Source organism: Mastigoproctus giganteus, chromosome 6 (assembly GCF_048544385.1).
Source record: "Mastigoproctus giganteus isolate SK-2022 chromosome 6, ASM4854438v1, whole genome shotgun sequence".
NCBI classification, from domain to species: Eukaryota; Metazoa; Arthropoda; class Arachnida; order Uropygi; family Thelyphonidae; genus Mastigoproctus; species Mastigoproctus giganteus.
Window position 1 is genome coordinate 17,421,476 of NC_143580.1, and position 25,481 is coordinate 17,446,956.

Sequence of the window (25,481 nt, forward strand, 5' to 3'; positions counted from 1 at the left end):
GTCCTGATTAACTTGATTACATACTAGTTTGTAATCATATTACTCAGGATGTTAGGGGCAATGATAAGTTAGTCCTTTATCCCCATCATCAGGGGGGAGTATAGAATGCTGTAGCCTCTGACATCATCCCATACATTTTTATTTATGCCACTAAGTTCATCTGACATCCATTTTGGTTTGAATCTTGAATAATATCTCTCAGTGTTATGAAATGCTGAGATTTATGACTTTGACATTTATGAGTTTTTTTAACATCTGTTGTGTCTGCTGAAAAGAGTTTAATAATCAATTGATATTTGGAAAGTTCAAATCTCCCATGTTTGCTCACCTATGTTTGCTCACCCATTCCATTTGCCTGTATAGTTGTTTATTATACTCATCACAGTCATTTGGCCTATAGCAGACTCCTATTCTCACTTTTGTTTTCCCTTCCTAGTGTTTATGTCACACCAGACTGATTCAGTATTACACTAGTAACCTGTGTCTACTGGTTACTCTGTTTTATTCTTTGTACTTCTTAAATTAAACCACCACTTCTCCCAACTTCCCTTCTGTCATGTGTCGATGTGGTTATATACATTATAATCACCATATTCAAATTCTACCTCCCCAGTATCAATGTGGCACCTATAATGTCAGCATTTGATAACTTAACCAATACTTAAAGTTCATGAATTTATTTACCATACTTCTACCATTAATCTCTAAGCTGTAAATGTGTGCCTGTCTGTGTTTTTAGTAACTGTTACATAGCCCATGTGACCTCCAGCAGGCCCTGTAAATGCTTTCCTCTACCAGTTTCAGGTTACTGCATGTCAAAATAGAAGCAATGCAAGAATCAGTTCCAGCTCTGCTTATGATTTTCATTGAATTATTAGTTTGCCCCCCTCCCCCAACTAAGTTTTCCAATCTACCCAACACTATCTTGATAACATCGGCAAATATTCTTACTCCCATCTATTTAAGTATATCCCATCCTTGTAAAAACAGTCCCATCTTATAACAAGGTTCATGTAATTAAAAATTATACTTTTGAATAGAGAATAATTTGACTTAATTCATCTAGATACTGTCCCACATGAATGCCTTTTGTATAAATTGGAACATGGAGCCATTGGTGGAAAGTTACTGCTACTATAGTGAGTAAAAGATTAATATATCTAGTTTTCTATTCACTGTGATAGGTCATCATTGGTTTCTAATTTCATTTCACAGGAAAACTGGTTAGGAATGTCTGGATTAAGTGATGGAGACAAAGAGTGCTATTAATTTTTATATGTAAAATGATGCAATGATAGGTCTTATTTTGGTTCTTATTTTTTATTATTATTTTATTAGTTTTTTAGAGTTATAATGGCACAATGCTATACTCATAAAGGTGCCTAATGAATAGTGTTTGAATATTTCAGCATGTGATATGAACGTTCACAAGCGCTGCCAAAAGAATGTTGCCAACAACTGTGGTATTAATCCTAAACAAATGGCTGAAATTCTGAATTCAATGGGAATTTCAGGTGATAAACTTAGTAGGAGAAGAAAAAAGGTATGATAATAACTATAATCTTTTAATTTACTACAAATCTGTAGTCTTTTTTTGTTGAAAGATTACAATATGTACTTGCTTAATGCTTTCAGCAGTGAGTTTGCTGAATGTGTACTGTGTGTTTTCTGCTAGAGGAGACAGCTCTGTGGTGTGAGTTTGTTTGTGGAATTTAAGTTTTGTAAAAATTAAAACTTTCTACTTTTTGATAATGGAAAAATCGAAATAATGGCACCTTGAATCCCCAAAGGTGCCGTTATTTCGAAAGTCTACTGTAGTGAAATTCTCCTTTCTCCAGTTATCTTAATCCTGCATACAAACAATGCCTTTTAATGAACACACTTGCACTGACATGGTATACTATAGCCACTTTATGGGGTATATATATATATATATATATATAATATATACACCTCCCCTTTTCATAAAATGGAGCACTCCTTAAGTAACAGCATCACATGTTTGCACCATGGTCTCTGCATGCAGTTTAGTGTGAGAATGGTTGAAACAAAAAAATAAAGTGACTTTGAACATGGAATAGTATTCAACACAAGATGTACTGGTATGAGTATCTCTGAAACTGCATTCCTGCTGGAGTTTTCACATATGATTGTGTATGTGAATTTGGTTATTGGCCCAATCTTGGGGGTATCAAGATTGGTTCAATAAACAAATAACATCTAGCCAAGAGATCCTGTGAACAGAAACAGTTTCTCATTGTGACAGGCTAGTCAGTCAGATAATAACCCAGTACAGCAGTCTACTGAAAAAGGCATTTTAGAATGCATGATATTGCAGCCAATGACTGAACCTGCTTCCACTCCTACGGCAAAAAACAAGATGGTATGGTAATATGGTTGGCTGAGGAACACTAACAACGCTGGAGAATGGGAAAAATGCCTGATTTGATGAATCCTGTCTGTTTTTTCACACTGATGGGACAACCAGGATATAGCAAACAGCATGAGTCTGTGGATTTCCTTGCCAGGTTTCTACAGTGTAGGATGGTGGTTGTTGGTGTAATGATGTGGGAAATGTTTTTGTGGTGCACCTTGAGCCCTTGATATTAGTGGAGCAGCATTTAGATGCCACATGTTTTTTTTTTTATTAGGTCTATCCCTTCATGGTTGCAATGTTATTCATCTGTAAATCTATTTTTCCAAAAGAATAATGAGCCAAGTCACAAGACTTGAGTAGAATTGAATCCAGGGATATGAAAGTATTGCATGGGTGTACCCAGTCACCAGATCTCACCCAAGTTGTTCATCTGTGGGATGAGGTGGAATAACCTCTTTGGAGTAGAGACCTGCAATCATCCAATTTGCAACAACTGATAAGTAGTTGAGTGAACACGGACCAACATCCCTGTGGCATGCTCTTGACAATTCATTGAATCCATGCCATGAAGAATCCAGGCTGTTCTGAGAATTACAAACATAACTTGTTATCTGGCAGGTGTACCTAATACAGTGGCCACTGGGTATATATGGTGTCATCATCATTCTGCTCTTCTGTTTGCCACGGGTTGAGTCCCTGTTTAGATCTCGTCTTCCATTGTTGTCGATCTCTAGAATCTTCCATATGGTGTACTATGTTAAATGTGTCAAATAATCCCAAACCTCCATCCCTCTGTGGTCAGAAATTGAATTATAACATGGTAGAATGATGGGAAAAAATACATGTGTGCCTCACATGTTTACACAAGCATGCAAACATGTCCTTTGTATGCTATACTTATCTTATTTGTGCAGTTATAGCATTTGCATACAGGGTTCTGTTATCAAAATCAGGTCTCACATTTTTCTGTTTCCACATTAAATTATTAAATAATCTTATATGTTTACTCATGCACGCACATGCGCATTATTACCAAAGTTATTTGGAAATTATCATATATTCCAGTGTATGTCACGTTTGCATAATAAATTGACCGTTTTTTTTTTTTTTCCCTTTCTTAAATTCATGCTTAATCATATATTTGCTATTATAGGTTAACCTCCCCTTTTTAATCATCTTTTGCATCTTGTGTGGTGGTGTATTATACTAAAATCTGATTTAAAAGTTTACATTATCATTTTATTGCAGCACAATAAACTGTGAAGAAATCAGTAAGCACAGATATATACAGCAGACTCTCAATTTACCGGAATCGGATTAACCGGGACACTTCAAGACTCCAAATTTAAACAGAAATCAACCAGAAATCATAAAATTCAAGTAATAGCTAGAATAGGTATAAACAGATGTTTTGCAAGTCGTAAATAAGTGACAAGAAGCGGGGTTATAAGTCGCCATTGGGAGATTAGTGTACCTATTATCTTGCAACTCCCTCCGATTGTTGTGTTCAATCAGCATAACAAAAGGCAAATTTTGTTTTGTTATTTATGTCAGGGATATCGGAATTTTTATTATTATTATTTCTTTTTTATTTATTTATTTATTTTATTTTCTTATTTTTTTGTTCAGAAATCATGAAAATGATGGGCAAACGACACAAGAGTTGCGCTTTCAGTTAAACAAAAACTTGAAATTATTCAAAAGTTTGAAAACAGTGCATCCGTTAAATCTCTAATGAACCATTATAATGTTGGTGACCAAACCATACACGACACTGTAAAAAATAAAGGAAATCTATTAGATTTAAAATCGACATCATGAAAAATAAAGGGAAGCATCGTATCGGACATGCGAGTAGCATGTGGTAAGTTTTTTCGTTTTTTTTTCTATCACCATACTTTTTACGTAGGTTGTTGAACATTTTTCAGTGCAGTAAGTCCCCAACTTACATAGCTTCAGACTTACGTTATGTTATTTATATTTTTTTTATAACTGAAGATTTCAGTGTAGACCACAGGAGGCATTGAATGGAGCATGTTGGTAATGGTGGGAAGTTTTTTTACCAAGATCATTAATACCTGAGTTGGAAGAAAAATGGGATGCTAGCAAATTAGCTTTATCCTTGGCTGAAGTGACAACAGAACCATCTGGTTTTGACAGAGGTTGGAGCAGAGATGGGCAAAAGTTGCGGCCAATAGCTTTGGCAAGAGACCAGAATGCTCGATTACTATTAGGGCAAGAAGTAAGTTTTCTACTCTTAGCCTGTTCAAAATCTAATTTGGACTGATTAATAACTGATTTACAATTGTTGTGAGCTTTGGTGTAGGCAGAAAATGAAACTGAAGAATTGGAAACAAGCCAATTACAGTATACAACATTTTTCTCCTGAATGGCCTTAGCGCATTTATTGGAAAACCACGATTTAGACAAAGGACGAGATTTTAAAGTGGAGTGTGAGATAAAGTATTCCATTCGTACAAGAATAATTTCACTCACACTGGTTAGGATTGTCCGGCATTCTTGTAGGTAAATGAACAATCTATGCAAGGTCATTAGTAAAAATTTTTTTTTTTTTTTTTCCGTTTATACTCTGGGACGACCAAATGGTCAGAGGAGTTCACAAGATAGACAGAATACAAGAAACAGCACATATTTAGCAGTCACGGGCTTGAACCCCGGTCACTCAAGGCACACGTTTGACCACTTGGCTACCAATTGCAAAAGCCTCAGCATCTTGACAAGCTGGGTTGGTGTGACTAGAAAATGGAAGCCAGCTGGAGTTGTGAACATTAAAATCACCAAGGAAAATTACCTCACTATTAGGAAAGTTGGACTGGAGAAAGTCAAGTTTCAAAGAGAGGAAGTCGAAGAGCTCTAAGTGATTAGTGGAGTTTGAGAACAGTAGAGACAACAGATGAATTTGACACAATGAGGTAGAGATTTTAAGCCAGAGAAGATCGAAAAGAGGAGATTCCCAAATTACCAAGTCTCTGACAGGGAATATCAGAATGGACATATGCACAAGTACCACTTTTGGGGCAAAAGGAATCATACAGTGAATAATTTGTGCAACTGAGATGAGCAGTAGTTGAATCAACTGATAACTGAGATTCTGTCAGAAAAAGTACATAGGGTTTGGCAGACTGCAAGTGGGAATGGACATCATTGAGATTAGAATTGAGACCACGTATATTTGTGAAATGAACTAGGAAGTGTTTGGGAGGTTTAGATCTTTTCGCAGATAAGCTTACTCTATTAGTTTGACGATTCATGGTGTATTCAATAGTAAGAAAAGGTGGGGAGGTATCCCCCCATTTTTTCTTACTATTGAATAGACCATGAATTATGTATGAAATAATGAAATTTTGTGGCTTCAGTTGTCGAGACATTCTAATCTTCAAAAAGCAGTCTGTCTTCTGGAGTACTGGAAGTTTAATAATAAAACTAAACCTGCAATTATGAAGGATGTTTTATTAAGGCTGGGAGGGGGGACCCTCACTGGTGAGTGGAATAGTTTCAAAACTGCTGTTTCTCATTTCACAATGAGAAGACAGATTCTTAAATGGATAAAAGCTACTGGAGGGGAAAAAAAAGTAATAAATGTATTGTAATGTGTATATTTCTTCTGCAAATTTAAGTTTCCTATACTATGGTTGAAAATGGTTTTGAGTGTGTGTGTGTGTGGGGGGGGGGAGGTGCAGTCATCGGGTGTATATTGATTTGTCACTCCACAGAATCTATTTCTACTACTGCGGAAGCCAGCTCCTCTAAGCATTAACCGGGACACTTCAAGACTCAAAAAAAAAAAAAAAAATCAACCAGAAATCATAAAATTCAAGTAATAACTAGAATAGGTATAAACAGATATTTTGCAAGTCGTAAATAAGCGACAAGAAGTGGTGCTATAAGTCGTCATTAGGAGATTAGTGTACCCATTATCTTGCAATCCCCACTGCTCAAAAAAAAAAAAAAAAAACCCCAAATGTTTAGCTTGATTTAGTGTGTCGTTTCGATCCGTCGCACCGCAAAGGACAAATTTTGTTTCGTTATTTATGTCAGATGTCGGAATTTTTTTTTATAGAAACTTTTTTCTTTTTTTTTTTTTAGAAATCTCGAAAATGATGGGCAAATGCAAGACTTGCGCTTTCAATTAAACAAAAACTTTAAATTATTCAAAATTTTGAAAACGGTGCATCCGTTAAATCTCTAAAGAACCATTATAATGTTGGCGACCAAACCATATGTGACATTGTAAAAAATAAAGGGAAGCTATTAGATTTAAAATTGACTTCGTAAAACATAAAGGTGTGTCCAATATGCACTACTCGCGTATTGGACACGTGAGTAGTGCGTGGTAAGTTTTTTCGTTTTTTATCTATCGCCATACATTTTACGTAGGTTGCTGTAACATTTTTCGATACAGTAAGTCCCCGACTTATGTAGATTCGGACTTATATGACTGAAGATTTCAGTGAAGGGGACACACATTTCACAATAATAATGTAAAAGCCCACAGAATTCCGGCTATCAGTACTATAGCAAATTCAGTAAGATCGAGTGTACTACCCATTTATAATTAGTTACACTACAAACAAGCCCAATAATCCGGAAAGTGCAAATTGTTTTTGTTTTTTGGCAGTGACTTCCAGAAATGTGCTTTAGTAAAATGTGAGCTCACGTGGGGTGATAACCTTGTGAAGTTCTTTTCAGAAAATTTAATTTTGTCCGTTATCATGGTGCCGACTAAGAGAATAAGTGACAGCCGTACTAGTAAATTTATCAAGAAAAGGAAAGCTATCGAGTTGGATCAGAAAATTAAAATAATAACGATGTATGAAAATGGCCAAACATTAACAAGTATCGCGCAAAATTCAGATTTGTCAGTGGCACCGGTGAACACAATAAAGGAGAAAGAGAAAATATGAAAAGTGGTGAAGCGATTGACACCAATGAAGGTCAACTATAATAACCAAGGCTACGAAATACATATCAGTTTTTACAGTACAATAACATGCGTTTTTTCTTCCTTTTATGTTTTCTTTTCTTATGTGCCACTCTGGCTACTTCACCGCTGTCCCCAGATAAAAGTTTTTAATTGAACTAATTAAAAATATATAACTATTTTTCTTCATTCTTGTGAGGACATTATGTGGTTTTTGTAATTTTGGCATATTAGGGATATAGCGGCAATATTGTATTAGTCATTCTAGAGTTACGTAAAACTCGACTTACATAAGAAGTCCTGAAACGTATCTCTTACGTATGTCGGGGACTTACTGTATTTTTGGATTAACCAGGAAATCGATTATCCGGGAATTTCTTTTTATCATGCATCTCAGAAAATGTATGTAATAGAAATATATATATATTTCTATATGTATAATATGTATATATAATTTTTTTTTTTTTTTTTTTTTTCCATCTAGTAAAGTGAAATTTTTCTTTATGCACTTTTTCTCCCTGATTACGAAAATAACTAAAATATTCTTAACAGGTCAGATGTTTGAAAAATTTCATTATTTTATGTCAAAAGCTGTACTTTTACGACATTAGGAAATGGATTACAATTGCATTTGAAATTTTCATTTTCCTGAAGACTGATAATACCTTTTGGCCTTAAATTGTTAAGTGTTATTAATGACTCTAGGTGACCCTCGGGTAACAATTGTGATTGGTTCCACAAAAATGATCATAAACTGATATTATTGTTAATCGAATATATGAAATATATATTAAAAGCTTAATCTCTTTCAAGACCATTGGAAGTTAAACTTTTTCACAGAAAAACCATATTCAGATATACAGTACTCTATATTTGATATCTTCATATTGATAAATAAATATTTATTTTAACATTGTTAAATACATATATAATTAATACAATAAATTGAAAAAAAAAATTCTTACCTTAGCTATAAAGATGGTTGATATAACTTTAATGCCATTTTTGTATTTGAAAATGTCTTACTTCATTTGCATAGATGTTAATTTCTTCCTTTTATTTTACATTCACTTTTGGGACCATGGCTGTTGATTTAATTTAATAAGAATGCAATTGATTTACAAAACTTAGAGAGAGAGAGATTGAGAGATTGTACAATTACAAGAGAGATATTTTGCAAAATACACAGAGATTGGACTCCAAGCACTGAAAAATGTGATTGTGTGAATTTAGAGCACTTCGAAAATTATCATTGGCCAAAAATGGCAACTACATAGCTTGCAAGTGCCTTTCTTGACCAAAAATTATGTGAATATTATTGCACCAGTATTGTTAATTGAAACTTCCATCATTAATCAAATGCATGGGATCCAGTGAGAAGCATGTTGTAAATGTAAATATTATTAATCAAGGGATGACTGTACACTTCCTAATTCATTTCACAAATATACATGGTCTCAATTCTAATCTTCTCAACGATGTCCATTTCCACTTGCAGTCTGCCAAACCCCATGTACTTTTTCTGACAGAATCTCAGTTATTGGTTGAATCAACTACTGCTCATCTCAGATGCCCAAATTATTCGCTGTATGATTCCTTTTGCTTCAAAGGTGGTACTTGTGCATATGTCCGTTCTGATATTCCCTGTCAGAGACTTGGCAATTTGGAATCTCCTCTCTTTGATCTTCTCTGGCTTAAAATCTCTCTACCTCGTGTCAAATTCATCTGTTGGCTCTACCGTTCTCCTAACTCCACTAATCACTTGGAGCTCTTTGATTTCCTCTCTTTGCAACTTGACTTTTTCCAGTCCAACTTTCCTAACAGTGAGGTAATTTTCCTTGGTGATTTTAATGTTCACAACTCCAGCTGGCTTCTGTTTTCTAGTCACACCGACCCAGCAGGTCGAGATGCTGAGGCTTTTGCAATTACTAATGACCTAGCACAGATTGTTCATTTACCTACAAGAATACCGGACAATCCTAATCATACAGCCAATACGCTTGATTTTTTTCTCACAAACAACCCTTCTAAGTATATGGTCGAAGTGAGAGGTCCTTTAGGCACTTCAGATCACAACTTGGTGATTGTCTCTTCTCCAGTGAAACCTTTATCTCATGGCTATTCCCAATCTCGTGTTGTTTGGCATTACAAGAATGCAAAATGGGATGACCAGCAAGACTTCTTTTCCTTGGTCGGATTACTGTTTCAAAACTTCTGATGTCAACGTTTGCTCAGATCGTGTCAGTGAAATCATTCTTGCAGGAATGGAATCCTTTATCCCACACTCCACTTTAAAATCTCGTCCTTTATCTAAACCTTGGTTTTCCAATAAATGTGCTAAGGCTGTTCAAGAGAAGAACGTTGTATATCGTAATTGGCTTGTTTCTAATTCTTCAGTTTCATTTTCTGCCTGCACCAAAGCACGCAACAATTGTAAAGCAGTTATTAATCAGTCCAAACTAGAGTTTGAACAGGCTAAGAGTAGAAAACTTGCTTCTTGCCCTAATGGTAGCCGAGCATTCTGGTCTCTTGCCAAAGCTATTGGCCGCAACTTTTGCCCATCTCTGCTCCCACCTCTGTCCAAACCAGATGGTTCTCTTGTCACTTCAGCCAAAGATAAAGCTGACCTGCTAGCATCCCATTTTTCTTCCAGCTCATGTATTAATGATCTTGGTAAAACACCTCGCTCAATTCCTAACACGCTCCATTCAATGCCTCCTGTGGTCTTCCGTCAAAAGGATATCAGAAAGATTTTGACGAATCTTGATGCTAAGAAAGCTCCATGTCCTGATGATATTTCTCCACTTGTTCTCAAAACATGTGCTCCTGAACTTACTCCTATTCTTTGCCGCCTTTTTTCACTTTCTTATTCCAAAGGTGTTTTTCCTTCTGTTTGGAAATTTGCTCATATTCAGCCAGTTCCTAAAAAGGGTGACAAATCCTTCCCATCCAATTATCGTCCCATTGCAATTACTTCTACTCTTTCTAAAATAATGGAGAAATCAATTAACCACCAACTCTTAAACTACCTAGAAACCTTCCATCTGATCAACGATCGCCAGTATGGATTCCATCAGTGTCGATCGACTGGTTATATTCTGGCTTATGTTACCCAATTATGGACTAATTATGGAAAGGTTCGGTGAAACACAAGTAGTTGCTCTTGACATCTCAAAGGCTTTTGATCGTGTTTGGCATAAATTTCTTCTAAACAAGCTTCCATCTTATGGTTTGCCAACTGTTTTTAGTAATTGGTTATCCAGTTTTCTCTCTGATCGCTCACTGAGGGTGATGGTAGATGGCTCTCTGTTTTGTAACTTCTCCACTAATGCCAGTGGCCCCCAAGGTTCTGTTCTTTCCCCCACTCTTTTCCTCTTGTATATTAATGACCTTCTTCCATTGACTGGAAATCCTATCCATAGTTTTGCCGATGATAGCACATTGCATTCCACTTTCCATTTTGAGAAACCTTGTCCTGTTCAATCAGCTTCAACTTCTCGAAAATCTGCTACCAATTTCTTAAATGCGATCTTCAGGTAATTTTCCAGTGGGGCAAAGACAACTTAGTTGATTTCAACCCTTCTAAAACTCAGTCTTGTCTTATATCTCGCAAAAAGGATTCTTCTGCTCCTATGCTTATCTTTAGTGACACTCTGATTTCTAGGCAAAATGATATATCTCTTTTGGGGATTACCCTGACTTCTAATCTCTCTTGGCACAAGCACATTACAAATATTGTTTCCTCTGCATCTAAACCGCTAATCCGCCCTGCCATGGAATATTGTTCCCACATCTGGGGTGGTGCCCCCAAAACCTCTCTCTCAGGCTTCTTGATTCCATTAAGAAGAGGGCAGTTAGGTTAATTAATGATTCATCTCTAACAGAGTCTCTCCACTCGCTTTCTCATAGACGCACTGTTTCTGCTGCATGCCTCTTCTACAGATACTTCCATGGGCACTGTTCTTCTGAATTGGCTTCTATAATTCCCGCTCTCTCTTTCAAAACAGTTGGAACACGTGCCGCCACCAGTCAACATCCATTTACAGTCCAACTTCAAACCCACAGAACCAACTTTTCATCTTCCTCATTTATTCATTCAACTGCCGTTTTCTGGAACAATCTTCCTTCATATGTATTTCCTGAAAATTACAATCTACAGAAGTTCAAGTCGAATGTCAACAAATATCTTCTTTCGTCTTCTCAACCTCCAACCCAAGGACGGTACTAAGTACTATAGGTTCTAATACCTTTTGTGTTTGTGGTTCACATAAAAAAAAAAAAAAAAAAAAAAAAGACTACATGACAGTTCTTGACATGTTCTGACCAATTCGGTTATGCTATGATATAAATAGCACAAGGCTGCAAGGTGACTACCATGTTCAATTCCATGTGTGAAATTAATGATTTGTGTTTATTATACAACCTGAAGTCAGTTGTTCCCATAGGCAGATTCAGGGTAGGGGAACAGGCCCCCCCTTGTTTTCCCGAGAATATACACCAATTATTTAAATTTAATATAGGTACAAAAATTTTTTTTTTCCATTGTTAAAATAGGATTTTATCTATTTTTGCATTTTGGCTCAGCTATTTTAAACTGACTACAGTTATGCTGATGTTATTGCCATTCTAGTTTGAGGCGCCTCTGTAGCCAGGTGGGCAGGAGCAGCAGTGCGTAGCACACGCTTCTTGATTAGACCGGGGTTCGAGCCCATGACCACCAAATACAGAGGATGCGGAAAGGTCAGGGAGTGACCACTGTATATCCCCGGAGCAATATGGCCTTAGTTGCTAATGCTCCTAAAAAACCAAAAAAACAAACAACAAACATCAAAGTAATTCAGAGTTTAGCTGTGTGCCTGTGTCTGCCTGTCACATTACATTTAAGTGTTGTATTTGTTTTGTTCTATGCATTATTTTGTGCCTTGTTTGAGCACAAACAAGGCACAAAATGTGCCCTCCTGTCATTTTTTTCCGGATCCGCCACTGTTTGTTCCTGTATGTTTCTGTAATTCATTTTGTGCAAATAAAATTCTTATTATGTGAGAATTGAAGTGATGCATCAATCTCTTAATAAGTTTCCAACCTAACAGTTTCTATTTTTATGGGAGCACATAATTGAACAGAACTAAAAAAATGCTTTCTTCTGTGATCAAGAAAAACTCATTTATTTTAGCTGAAATAACTGGAAGAATGCTAGAGCATTCTAAGTATAAGGCCTTCATCCAGCCTGCAAGAAAATAATGGAAGTTTTGCAGCACGTAAAATGCAACATGTAACATGTAAAATGCATCATTTTACATGTTACAATTGCATGAATTATGAAATAACGAAATTAGGAAGATTGTAAATGAACAAGACAACTGAAAATTGCATGAAAAAAAAATATGGTATAGTTTTTTCTCCCTTGGGGGCACCTCAACCGAGTAAATCTTATCAGTCACAAAAAATGAGATGCAGAAGTGATGTCATCTGCAGCTTCCGCCAGAGGCGAATTATTGTAACTTGTATTATTGCACTCATACTTCCTGCAGCTGCCATTTGATTGTAGTCATTCAGGTGGCTACAATCAAATAGGTAATTAGGCTATTGGCTTGGATTTCGCTAACCTCTTCCAAGTCAAGGATGTTTCACATAAAATCATCTACTGCATGTGCTCAGTACATGTGCCTTTGTTTTTTTTATTTATTTATTTTTTTTATTTGCACATATTGACGATCTCTTGGGGCTAAAATTTGATGTGAATAGACCACGACTATTCACATCAAATTTTTAAAGTTGTTTATATCTTTTATGGACTGTGCATGTGAAGTTTATCCCCCCTCCTACCTTATTACAAGGGTTGGACAACTTTTAAAATAGCTTCTCTAATGCAAGTAAACCTACTGAAACATACTGTCCCCCTCTCTTTTACCTTTTTAGCCATACCTTGTTCAATTTTTGTGGTTGAGGGGTATAAGTAAGGACATGTTTCTTAAAATAACTATTTTAAAATTTTGAAGTAAGATTTTTATGTTCTGAATTGATCCAAGTGTAAGCTTTTTTCTTTTTTCAGGCTGAAGAACGTATATGATGAGATAAGCACAGACCCTAAGCCTGCTGTACTTCAGTGTTAGCATTTTGCTCACTCTCTCTGCATGTCGCTGTGAGCCTTTCTTGTCTTGAAGACTACAGAAAAAAAAATAAATAAAGTGCTAAGCAGGTATTATCAGGCAAGACTATAGAGCTATGATTAAGGGACTGTTTCCTCTCCTGGTGCATCATCTGCACATATTACCCGTGATTCTAATAGTAGTGGGGCTTTCAATGTAGCCACTCATACCATAATGCCTGACCTCCATATTAAAGTCCCAGCATGGGTTTGCTAGAAAAGGAAAGGGAAAGATATTTTATATAAATATGCTTTATTTTATTTTATTATTTTTTTGTTTTCTTGCTCACAAGTTTTAAACAGAGCAAGTTCTTGGTTTGATATGATAACTCTTTTGCTGTTAACGTCAGTGTCTAGTTTCTTAAGATTTTGATTATTATTTCTCTCTCTCTCTCTCTCTCTCTCTCTCTCTCTCTCTCTCTCTCTCTCTCTCTCTCTCTCTCTCTCTCTCTCTCTTTCTCTCCCCCCCCCCAACTGTAGTTATCAATAAAACAACTTTAATTAGCAAGTGTATTATGTTAGCAGCACTTCTTATGATTAGTCAGCCATCATATATCAGGATTAATTTCATAACAACATTTAATAACTCTATCCACAGTTGTATTTTTTGTAGAGGTGTATGAATAATTATAATTGGGTCACTTATGATAATAGTAATAAATTTATCATCTGAAGAGTTTTCATTCAGAACCATCTCAGCTTGAATATTCTCTTCAAATGAATATGTAATATTATGAAGTTCATAATCATATTCACAGTACTCCTAAATATCTTTTCTGGGTATTTAGGGATAATATTGTTGCTGTAATGGCCAATTGATATGTTTGTTTTTTTATTTTTAAATATAAAATTGGAAATTTGCTAATATTATAGTGAAAGATGAATTTAGAAGTACAATTGTGATTTTATGACATGGAAACTGTTTCTTAACATGATCATGTTTGGAAGTTTAGCATTAGTAGAGGCATCCGATGCAAGAAAGCAAGCTTATGCAGCATCAGCCAAAAACAACAACCCTCCCATTTCATACCTCCATTTGTTCCAAATGCCTGTCCAGCTTAGTCTTAAATTTATTTAGGCTATTAGCTTCCACAACAAAAGATGGAAGCCTGTTCCACCAATCAACTATCTGCTGGCTAAAGGCAAATTTCCGCACATCTATTCTACAGTTATCTTTCCTCAATTTGAAACTGCGCCCCCCCCTCAGGTTCTTAGTCTGAGTAAGACGAAGAATCCCATCAGCATTCAGCTTGCTCAACCCATTCAAGGCCTTATACACCTGAATCAGATAACCTCACAGGTGCCTACTCTCTAGGTGCTGCAATTTGCAGAACTTAAGCCTTTCTTGGTAAGAGAGGCTTAAGTTCCCCTTTGTTCCCCTTACCTATCTTGTTGCCCTTCTTTGTACTCGTTCTAGCAACTCTATATCCTTCCTAAAATGAGGCCTCCAGACCTGTACACAGTACTCTCGGTGTGGCCTGACCATTACTTTGTATAACAGGATTATCACCTCCCTGTCCCTGCTAGCAAAATTCCTATATATCATTGACAAGATTCCATGACCTGCCCTGGCAGCCCGTCTGCCTGCTCAGTGAACTTCATATTAGGCTGCACAATTACTCCCAGGTCTTTTTCACTTTCCACTTCCCTGAGTGTAGTACCACCAGTTGGTACGTTTCTCTTCGGTTATTGCTACCCATATGCAGTACTTTGCATTTGTCAAAGTTAAACTTCAGTTGCCACTTCTCAGCCCATTTTCCCAACTTATCTAGATCCAGTTGGAGTAGCATTCGGTCATTAGCATACTGACATTACTGTCGTTAACAACACTGTCAACCTTTGTGTCATCTGCAAACTTGGACATTAAACCTGAAATACCTTCATCAATATCATTGATAAATATGCAAAACAACAATGGGCCCAACACGGAACCCTGGGAAACTCCACTAATAACATTTGTCCTTGAAAAGCAGTATTCATTATCACTCTCTGTTGTCTCCCACTCAACCATCCCTTTATCCATTGTAGCAGCTTACCCTTGATGCCATACCTCTCCAATTTGTACAGCAGTTTTCCATGTGCAACAGTATGAAAAGCTTTCCTAAAATCCAAGTACAATGGATTCCGGTTATTTGGGCCACCGGTTAATTGGGGCAGCCGTTTATTTGGGGCAAATCTTAAAAAACAGAAACCAATCGAGAAAATAGCCAGGGTTCACATCGCTTAATTGGGACAGCATGCCGTTTAATCGGGGCAGGAGATCACAGCACTGGAGATTACCCTACGATTGTCTCCGATGGTACCACATGGTTCGGTCGAAATTCTTGAGGTCACAACCATAAAACAATAAAAACAATTAGCAGTCACCTGTTTATTGGGCTTTTCTGTTAGTTGAAATCTATCATAAACGGACAGTAAACTCGATCTTACTGAATTTGCGATAACACCGACAGCTGGAATTCTGTGGGTTTTTATGGTGAAATGTGTTTACACTTCCATGAAATCTTCAATCATATAAAAAAAATTCAGATCTTCTCTTCATTCCTATTTTTAAAGCTTTGTAACTCGTTACTCCGTTCTCACTTGCGCATATAGTGTTACTTGCAATTTGTGTGTGCCGTGTTCTTTGTTATTGATTACTTATCTTTTTACTGTTTTAAATTTTAACCCCCACCCACAAATGTCAGCAAACAGAAATGTCAACTAGTTAGTATGTACATATTACAGTACGTATTAATTATTCTGATTATCACGTATCATTTAATTTTTTTAATTGGTAAGGTAATAGAGGGTAAATTTGCACTTAATATATCTTTGCTTTTATAGCCTGTGGATAATATTCCTCCTATTTTCGCTAATTAGAATCGCTGTTTAATAGAATTAAAATTCAATTCACAAACGTGATCACAATGACCGGTGCTTACTGCACATCGTATAGTGAATGGTACTTTACTATGGTTACTCCATCGTAACGTGATTTGATTGTTCAGTGAACCAATTGTAAAGGGGGGGGTACATTGTATTTTTAACTATTTACACGAAACTTCGGATAATTAGGGGAGCCGCTTAATCGGGCCAAAATGCACTAGTCCTGATGTGTCCCAAATAACCGGAATCGACTGTATATGATATCAAAATTATTTTTGGCATTGAATTCCTTTGTGCCCACATCATAGTAACCAATCAAATTGGTCAGACAAGACCTCCCTTTGACAAATCCATGCTGTGTCTTAAGTGTTACAGCAGTCTTGTCTAGATAATCCAGCAATGCTTCTTTAACCAGTGATTCCATTATTTTCCACCGAACACAAGTTAAACTAACAAGTCTGTAGTTACTTGTGTCACCTTTTGAACTTCCTTTGTGAATTGGTGATACATTTGCACACCTCCAGTCCTGAGTCCAAGGAAGCTCTTATAATTATGGCTAAGGGTTTGCTTACTTCCTTTGCTGCCTCCTTTAATATAACTGGATAGATCTCATCCACCCCAGGTGCCTTCCTTACGTTTAACTTGAACAATTTCTCCTCCACTCTGCTCTCAGTTATTACAAAATTACTTAGCTCCCTGTTAGTGTTTGATAAACTTCTGGCACTCCCCTCAATGAATAACTCCTCATGTGTGAATGTAGATGCAAAATACAGTCAGTCCTCATATAGCACGATAGTTGTGTACCTAGAAACACTCGTGCAATGCAAAATTGTGCAATATAAACAACAGGCCCTATGGGAAAAATAGGGTTAGATGCCGACCACCCAATATTGAACACACATTTGTAACCAAAACATTACCAAACACAATAATAATAAAATATGTATTTTGTTATGACTATTACATAATAAAATATTGCTAATGCTTTTGCTTCTATCGTAAGCAAACTTGTTTTTTGTTTGATTTTCTACCGAAACAGATGACAGCCATTCCATCTCTTCCAATTCTTGTGCCTTAATCTAATGGATTTTAATTACACTCGGAGTTGTTCCTGCTATGAAAGTTGTTTTTATTTTCTCTGCATTCTTTGTAATTGCCTCATTTAGGGCTGTAGCACGTGCAATATCACATGGTCTTTCATTTCGTTCAAAGCGTTTCACAATTTCATATTTTTTCTTAATCAACAGAGGTGGACTGGCCATAAGCCTTACCGGTGTGATTTTGACCTTAAACGCTAGTATGAGGCCACTAAAATTTTCCAAGGTAAGAATTTTTGACCCAGTCCGCCTCTGTTTATCGATATTGCTTTTTCTCTCTGAATCTGTAGTGCCTTCACCAGGACGCTTCCTTTTCACACCTTTTAAGTATTTTACTCATTTTTAGGGAATAAAGCACAATTACAAAATGAGGAGGCACGGTTGACATACATAATCAAAGCTGCGCACATGTAGCAACTGAATAAACAACACCGTAAATGCAGAGACACATTATGAACACCTCACTAGCTCACATTTTAGTAAAGCACATTTCTGGGGGTTACTACCATAAAACAATAAAAACAATTTCCAGTTGCATTCCTGCTAGTGGAATCTGTTATAAACTGGTAGTAAACTTGATTTAATTGCATTTGCGATAATACCGATAGCTGGAATTGTGGGGTTTTTACGTTATTATGGTGAAATGTATTTCCCCTTCACTGATATAAAAAACATAAATACATTTTCAGAATCTTCTCTTCATTCCTATTGCGTTGTGTTCAGTTGGGGTGATTCCGCGTTTGACTGCCATTTCTTGTAAACACAAAGGCGAATCGTGCATAAGCGAATTCGGTTCGTGTTATATACGATATCGTTCCCCTATTTATATATCGTGTATGATCGAATTCTTGTAGTGTAAACACGTGTTATACAAGGACTGACTGTATCCATTGTTTATCAGCTACTCGAGCATAATCATAAATAGTCAACCCATAAGTGGTCCAATCTGATTCATCTGATTTACATAAGTAAAGAACTCCTTGCTGATTTTCTTTGCATGCTTTGCTAAAGATTTCTCATAATCTGCCTTTTCCTGCCTAACCTCCTTTGTGCCTTGATTACAGACTAGTTTATACCTACCATAGACTTCTGTGTTGCCTGATACTTTATATGCATCCCATACATTCTTCTTCTCTGCCACTAGCCTCATTAATTCATCTGGCATCCATTTAGGCCTAAACCTTGAACAGTATTTCTTATTTGCAATGAAAAGCCTAGTAGCCTCCAAAATTAAGTCCCTGAAGACTTCCCATTTAGAATTCACTGTTGGTAACATCATCAGTTGATCCCACTATACAGAATTTAAAAACTGTCTGAGACTTCTGTAGTCACCTTTGCAAAAGCCCTTCCCTTTAGCTTTGATGGTAATTACATCTTTAAATAATTCCCACATCAATACATTGTGATCACTGTCGCCCAGTGGTTTCTTTATCTGCAGATTCTTAATGCATGAAAGATCACTACTGATAATCAGATCAAGAGTATTACTCCCTCTGGCTGCCTCTCGAACATGCTGCTGTAGAAAACAGTCATCCAATAAATCCACAAAATTCTTGCTAGTGTGCGAGTGACCAATCCACAAGTTCCAGTCAATATCTGGAAAGTTAAAATCTCCCATTATAAGACATTCTGGTTTACTGGCCCACTCTATTTCTCTGCACAATTGCTCATTATACTGATCAGATTCATTAGGCCTATAACACACACACACCTACTCTCATTTTTCCTTTCCCAGTGCTAATTTCGCACCAAACAGATTCAACACTGCATTGTCCACCAGCATCAATTTGATGCACTTCCTTAGATTTTATGTATTTCTTAACTAACAGCATAACCTCTCCTCCCTTCCTATCCTGTCTATCCTTCCTATACACATTGTACTCCCCAAATTTCAACTCTGCACTGCCTCTATCTGTGTGACACCAAGTCTCTGATATCCCAACAATATCTGGCTTTAATTTCTTGACTAGCACTTCAAGCTCATCAAATTTATTAACTACTCGTAGCATTTGGTGTATATGCAAGTATACATGCACCTGTTTCTACACTTAGTTACCCTAACACAGCCCATGTATTTACTTGTTCCACCATGACTCCCAGCAGTCCTGGAAATATACATTTCCTTGCTTTCCAGTCTGTTGCCCATTCTAATAGAAGCAGTGTAAGAATCACTTTTGCCTCTGCCTGCGGCCACTGTTAACCTTTTAGTCTGTGTATCCCCCCCATGCTAGCAGTTTTCCGACCCACCTAGCAGTGCCTCAATAGCATCAACAGATATTCTTGCACCCTTTCTATTTAAGTGTATCCCATCCCTGTAGAAGCACTCTCCTGTCAACAAGCACAGACCAGGCTGAGAAAAATTCTACCCCTTGAGCCTTGCACAATCTGTCCAGGGCCAAATTGATTTACAAGGCTCTCATCATATACTCCCTCCTATTGTGTCTGGGCAGAATTGCAGACACTTTCACATTCAACCCTAACTTGCGACTTTTTTTTCAACATTGACCTGTACTTGTTGAGTAAATCTGCAGATCTCTTACTCTTAATGTCATTAGTTCCACCGTTTACAACATCACCTTTTGTGCCCTGAAAAGATGATATCTGCTCTACAACATCACCAACTTTTGCCCCTGGCAGACATACCCTGTTCCTCTTCCACCTATCCTTCTTACTTAGTATATTCCCCGTCTAGTAGTAGTAGTGGCATGTGAGATGCAAGAAGGCAAGTGTATGAGCTTATGCAGCATCAGCCAAAAAAAAAACACACCATTCCCTCCAAATGCCTGTCCATTTCCTCCTTAAATTTATTCAACCTATCAACCACAACGACAGATGGAAGTTTGTTCCAGCAATTAATCACCCGCTGGCTAAGGGCAAATTTCCGCACATCTATTCTACATCTGTCCTTTCTTAATTTGAATTTATGCCCCCTTAGGTTCGTAATCTGAACAAGTGGAAGGATCCCATCAGAATTCAGCATGCTCAACTCATTCAAGGCCTTATACACCTCAATCAAATCACCGCGCAGGTGCCTAGTCTCCAGCCACTGCAATTTGCAGAACTTAAGCCTCTCTTGGTAAGAGGATCCCTTCATTCCCCTCACCAATCTTGTTGCCTTTCTCTGCACACGCTCAAGTAAATCTATATCCTTCCTAAAATGAGGCCTCCAAACCTGTACGCAGTACTCAAGGCGTGGCCTGACCATTGCCTTATACAGAGGGACAATCACCTCCTTTTCCCTGCCAGCAAAATTCCTATATATCATTGACAAAACCCCATGACCTGCCCTGGCAGCCTGTCTGCATCGCTCAAAAAACTTCATATCTGACTACACAATAACTCCCAAGTATTTTTCATTTTCTACCACCTTAAGTGTAGTACCACACAGTTGGTACGTTACTCTGGGGTTACATCTACCCATATGCAGTACTTTGCATTTGTCAAGGTTAAACTTCAGTTGCCACTTCTTAGCCCATCTGCCCAAATTATCTAGATCCTGTTGCAGTAGCACACTGCCATTACTGTCATTAACAACACTGCCAACCTTTGTGTCATCTGCAAACTTCGACATTAAGCTTGATATACCTTCATCAATATCATTGATAAATATACAAAACAACAGCGGACCTAACACTGAACCCTGTGGGACTCCACTAATAACATTAGTCCACAAAGAGCAGCACCCATTGATTACCACCCTCTGCCTTCTCCCACTTAACCATCCTTTTATCCATTGTAGCAACTTACCCTTAATACCATTCTGCTCCAATTTGTACAATAGTCTTCCATTCGCAACAGTGTCAAAAGCTTTCCTGAAATCCAAATATATGATATCAAAATTATTTTTTGCATCCAGTTCCTTTGTAACCACATCATAATGACAAATCAAATTTGTCAGACAAGACTTCCCCTTAACAAACCCATGCTGTGTCTGAATTATTGCTGCAGTCTTGTCTAGATGATCCTCCAATGCATCTTTAACCAGTGACTCCATTATTTTACCCGGAACAGAAGTTAAACTAACTGGTCTGTAATTACTCGTGTCACCCTTCAATCCCCCTTTGTGAATTGGGGATAAATTTGCACATCTCCAGTCCGTGGGAACCTCCCCTGAGTCCCAGGATGCTCTCATAATTAAGGCTAAGGGTTTGCTTAGTTGCTTTGCTGCCTCCTTTAATATAACTGCATAGATCCCATCCACCCAAGGTGCTTTTCTTATGTTTAACTTCAACAATTTCTCCTCCACTTTGCTCTCAGTTATTACAAAATCATTAAGTATCCTGCTACAATTTGATAACCTTCTGCCATTTTCAAACCTTAATAATTCCTCATCTGTAAATGTAGATGCAAAATACTCATTCAGTTTGTTTGCTATCTGAGCAGGATCATCAACAGTCGAACCATCGATGTCAAGTGAACCAATCAGATTAATCCCCTTCCTTTTAGAGTTTATATAAGTAAAGAAATCCTTGCTGTTTTTCTTAGCATATTTTGCCAAGGATTTCTCTTAATCTGCCTTCGCCTGCCTAACCTCCTTTGTGACCTGATTACAGACTAGCTTATATCTGCCATAGGCTTCTGAGTTGCTTGATAATTTATATGCATCCCATGCATTTTTCTTCTCTGTTACGAGTCTCATTACTCTATTGGTGGCTCTATTGTCTCCCTGACAGTAGAGTCGCCAACAATAACTAGTTCCTTTGGGACCAGTGCATTCTGCCTTGGTGATTGTCCCTGTGTTGCCTGATGCACAGGAGTGAGCTCTGTCGTTGAGCTGGGCAGCTGAGAGCCTAATGGGCCCCTCATTAATTTCTTTGAGAGCATTTACCCTACACCTCAAGCTCTCATTGATGCCCATCAAAACACTGAGTTGGCACCTAGTTCCTTGACACTCCAGACACCTAGAACACACAAAGGCATCCCCCTTGGCTAGATAATGTCCTGTTTTAGAAAGGTCGACAAACTTTTCACATTTCACACATTTTTTGAGACTGTGATGTGTTGGGGGATCGCCCCTTTCATTTCTCCCCCGAGCCACAGCACTCTTGCTAGTCTGTGATCTTTGCTTCGCAGCTCCAGTCTGGGTCATGATTTCCGTTTAATTACAATTTAATTAACAATGAAATTTAATAAGATTAATAATATTTTTGATTAATTTATAATACTATAATAAGCTAACAGATTCCTAATACAGTGATTCGTATTACGCTATCTAGTTTTACTTTATACCTTCGCTATTAGTTTGAGATATATATACATTAAGCTATTTCTTATTGACTACAATATGGTGGCTAGTTCAACAATATTGGCGCCAACACCGGGTTTCGTAACTTCCAAAAATTGCTGGTTAAATTCAAAATAAGCTAAAGAATGCTATTAAACCTATTTAATATTTCCATAAAACACAATGCACTATATTAAATAACAAAGAATACGTTAAAAATTTAAAAATACTTATCCCTTTACAGCAGCCAAAAATCCACCGGCCGTACTGGTCTGTGATCCCAGTGCCCCTAATTTTAATGTTCATTACCTTTATAACTTTCAAATTAGTTGGTTTAGAATGTTTATTTATCCTTTGCACATAGTGAATGCTAGTTTTGAAACTCTGGTAGGCAGAGTTCATCTGAGTCGTGCACATCAAAGTCATCTGAAGACTGCTAACTAGTACCGCTATATAAATTTAGTTGATTTAATCCATATTTGCTGATTACAGTTGTTTTCTTACATAAGCTGTGATTTAATTTTATATTATTGATAACATGAATAAAATGTAAAATCATAATATATCAGTTTATAAAAATGGTGAGTACTAAAAGCATGCAGATTTTTTGTTCACTGTCATCTCTAAAATAAAGTTTATGATATATGGTGCTCCTTGGACAGCTTTCTGCCGCGGTGACATTTTATGGTATAATCAGTAATTTTTAACTTTGGGAGAGAAAGACCATACTGGCTGAGAGACAAAACCTCCATTGAAAATGTACAGTTAAGCCTATTCTGTCATTTATATTATGCATTGTGATGTGCCTTAATGAATTTTTCTACAGTTTTATAAATTTGTAAACAAATTTTAACTGTGCTTTACAATCTTGATTAGCATGTTTGAAGCCACGATGGCTTAAAATTATAAAATATAATTTAATACAGTGTGAATTTTTTCCCTGCTATAAACGTATTGGCTTGGGTATTTTGATCCCCTTAAAATATTTCACTACAATCAAGATTGCCCTTACTTTTTTGAATTAATTATTGAAAATCAGCCAGCCTAAAATATTGATCAATGTTGAATTTTCATTTTGAAGTGTAATAATTATATTTGGGTGTGTTCATTTAACACTGTTGGATATATGAATGCATTTTTTAACAATGCATATATATTTGTAGAAAATTAAAGTTCTTTCCAACTGCAGTGTACTTTTATATTATTTTGGAACTTGATTACTGCAGTATATACATTAGATTACTGCAAATTCAACCACAAAGCGGTATTCATACTTTTTAATAATAATAAAAAAAAATTGAATTTTTAGAGTGGTAAACAAAAAACACAGTATTTCACTCGATATATTTTCATATACATGTTTTATTTTTAGAGGGGAGTCCTGTTGTGGATTTTCAACCATTTATTGGCATTATAAGTTGTTCTATTTATAGTTCAATCAAAACTTTATTGGAATGTCTTTTTTTCTTTTTTTTTTATGAAACCCCCAAACATGAGAGGTATTAGAACCTATAGTACTTAGTACCGTCCTTGGGTTGGAGGTTAAGAAGACGAAAGAAGATATTTGTTGACATTAGACTTGAACTTCTGTAGACTGTAATTTTCAGGAAATACGCATGAACGAAGGTTGTTCCAGAAAACAGCAGTTGAATGAATAAACAGGGAAGATGAAAAGTTGGTTCTGTGAGTTTGAAGTTGAACAGTGAATGGATGTTGCCTGGTGGCGGCACTTGTTTGGACTGTTTTAACAAGAACTTGGAAGTTCTTGGAAGTATTTGTAGAAAAGGCATGCAGCAGAAACAGTAAGTCTATGAGACAGAGAGTGGAGAGGCTCTGTTAGAGAGGAGTCATTAATTAATCTAACTGCCCTCTTCTGAATGGAATCTAGAAGCTGCAGAGAGGTTTTGGAGGCACTGCCCCAGATGTGGGAAAAATATTCCATGGTAGAGCGGATTTGTCATTTGTACAGAGTGAACAACTGTTTGGAAGAAAGGTAATGTCGGGAGCGAAGGAGAAAACCAAGTTTTTTAGATGCAGAGGAAGCAATATTTGTAATTTGCTTATGCCAAGAGAGATTAGAAGTCAGGGTAATCCCCAAAAGAGAGATATCATTTTGCCTAGAAATCGGAGTGTCACCAAAGATAAGCATAGGAGCAGAAGAATCCTTTTTGCGAGATATAAGACAAGACCGAGTTTTAGAAGGATTAAAATCAACTAAGTTGTCTTTGCTCCAATGGAGGATTACCTGGAGGTCAACATTTAAGGAATTGGTAGTGGATATTTGAGAAGTTGAAGCTGATTGAGCAGGGTAAGGTTTCTCAAAATGGAAGTGGAATGCAATGTGCTGTCATCCACAAAACTATGGATAGGATTTACAGTCAGCGGAAGAAGGTCATTAATATACAAGAGGAAAAGAGTGGGGGAAAAGAACTGAACCTTGGGGGATACCAGCATTAGTGGAGAAGTTAGAAGACCTCTGTCTTCTAACTTCTCCACTAATTCTCCAGCCATCTACCATCACCCTCAGTGAGCGATCAGAGAGAAAACTGGATAACCAATTACTAAAAACAGTTGGCAAGCCATAAGATGGAAGCTTGTTTAGAAGACCTTTATGCCAAACACGATCAAAAGCCTTTGAGATGTCAAGAGCAACTGCTTGTGTTTCACTGAACATTTCTATTGAATTTGTACATAAATGGGTGATATAAGCCAGAATATCACCAGTGGGTTGACACTGACGGTATCCATACTGGCATTCGTTGATCAGATTGAAGGATTCTAGGTAATTTAAGAGTTGGCAGTTAATTGATTTCTCCATTACTTTA

The 25,481-nt window shown here is 36.9% G+C and overlaps 1 protein-coding gene across 1 annotated transcript in view; it reads left to right on the forward strand.

The window, feature by feature from the left end:
• The window catches only part of LOC150084014 (protein kinase C-like), a 77,755-nt gene extending 64,081 nt beyond the window's left edge, over positions 1-13,674 (forward strand). Inside the window, exons 7-8 of the mRNA XM_090374988.1 lie at positions 1,410-1,543; positions 13,372-13,674. Coding sequence (XP_090231114.1) covers positions 1,410-1,543; positions 13,372-13,389 — 152 coding nt within the window. The 3' untranslated portion in view covers positions 13,390-13,674. The remainder of the gene's footprint in view (positions 1-1,409; positions 1,544-13,371) is intronic.
• The last annotated feature ends 11,807 nt before the right edge of the window (positions 13,675-25,481 follow it).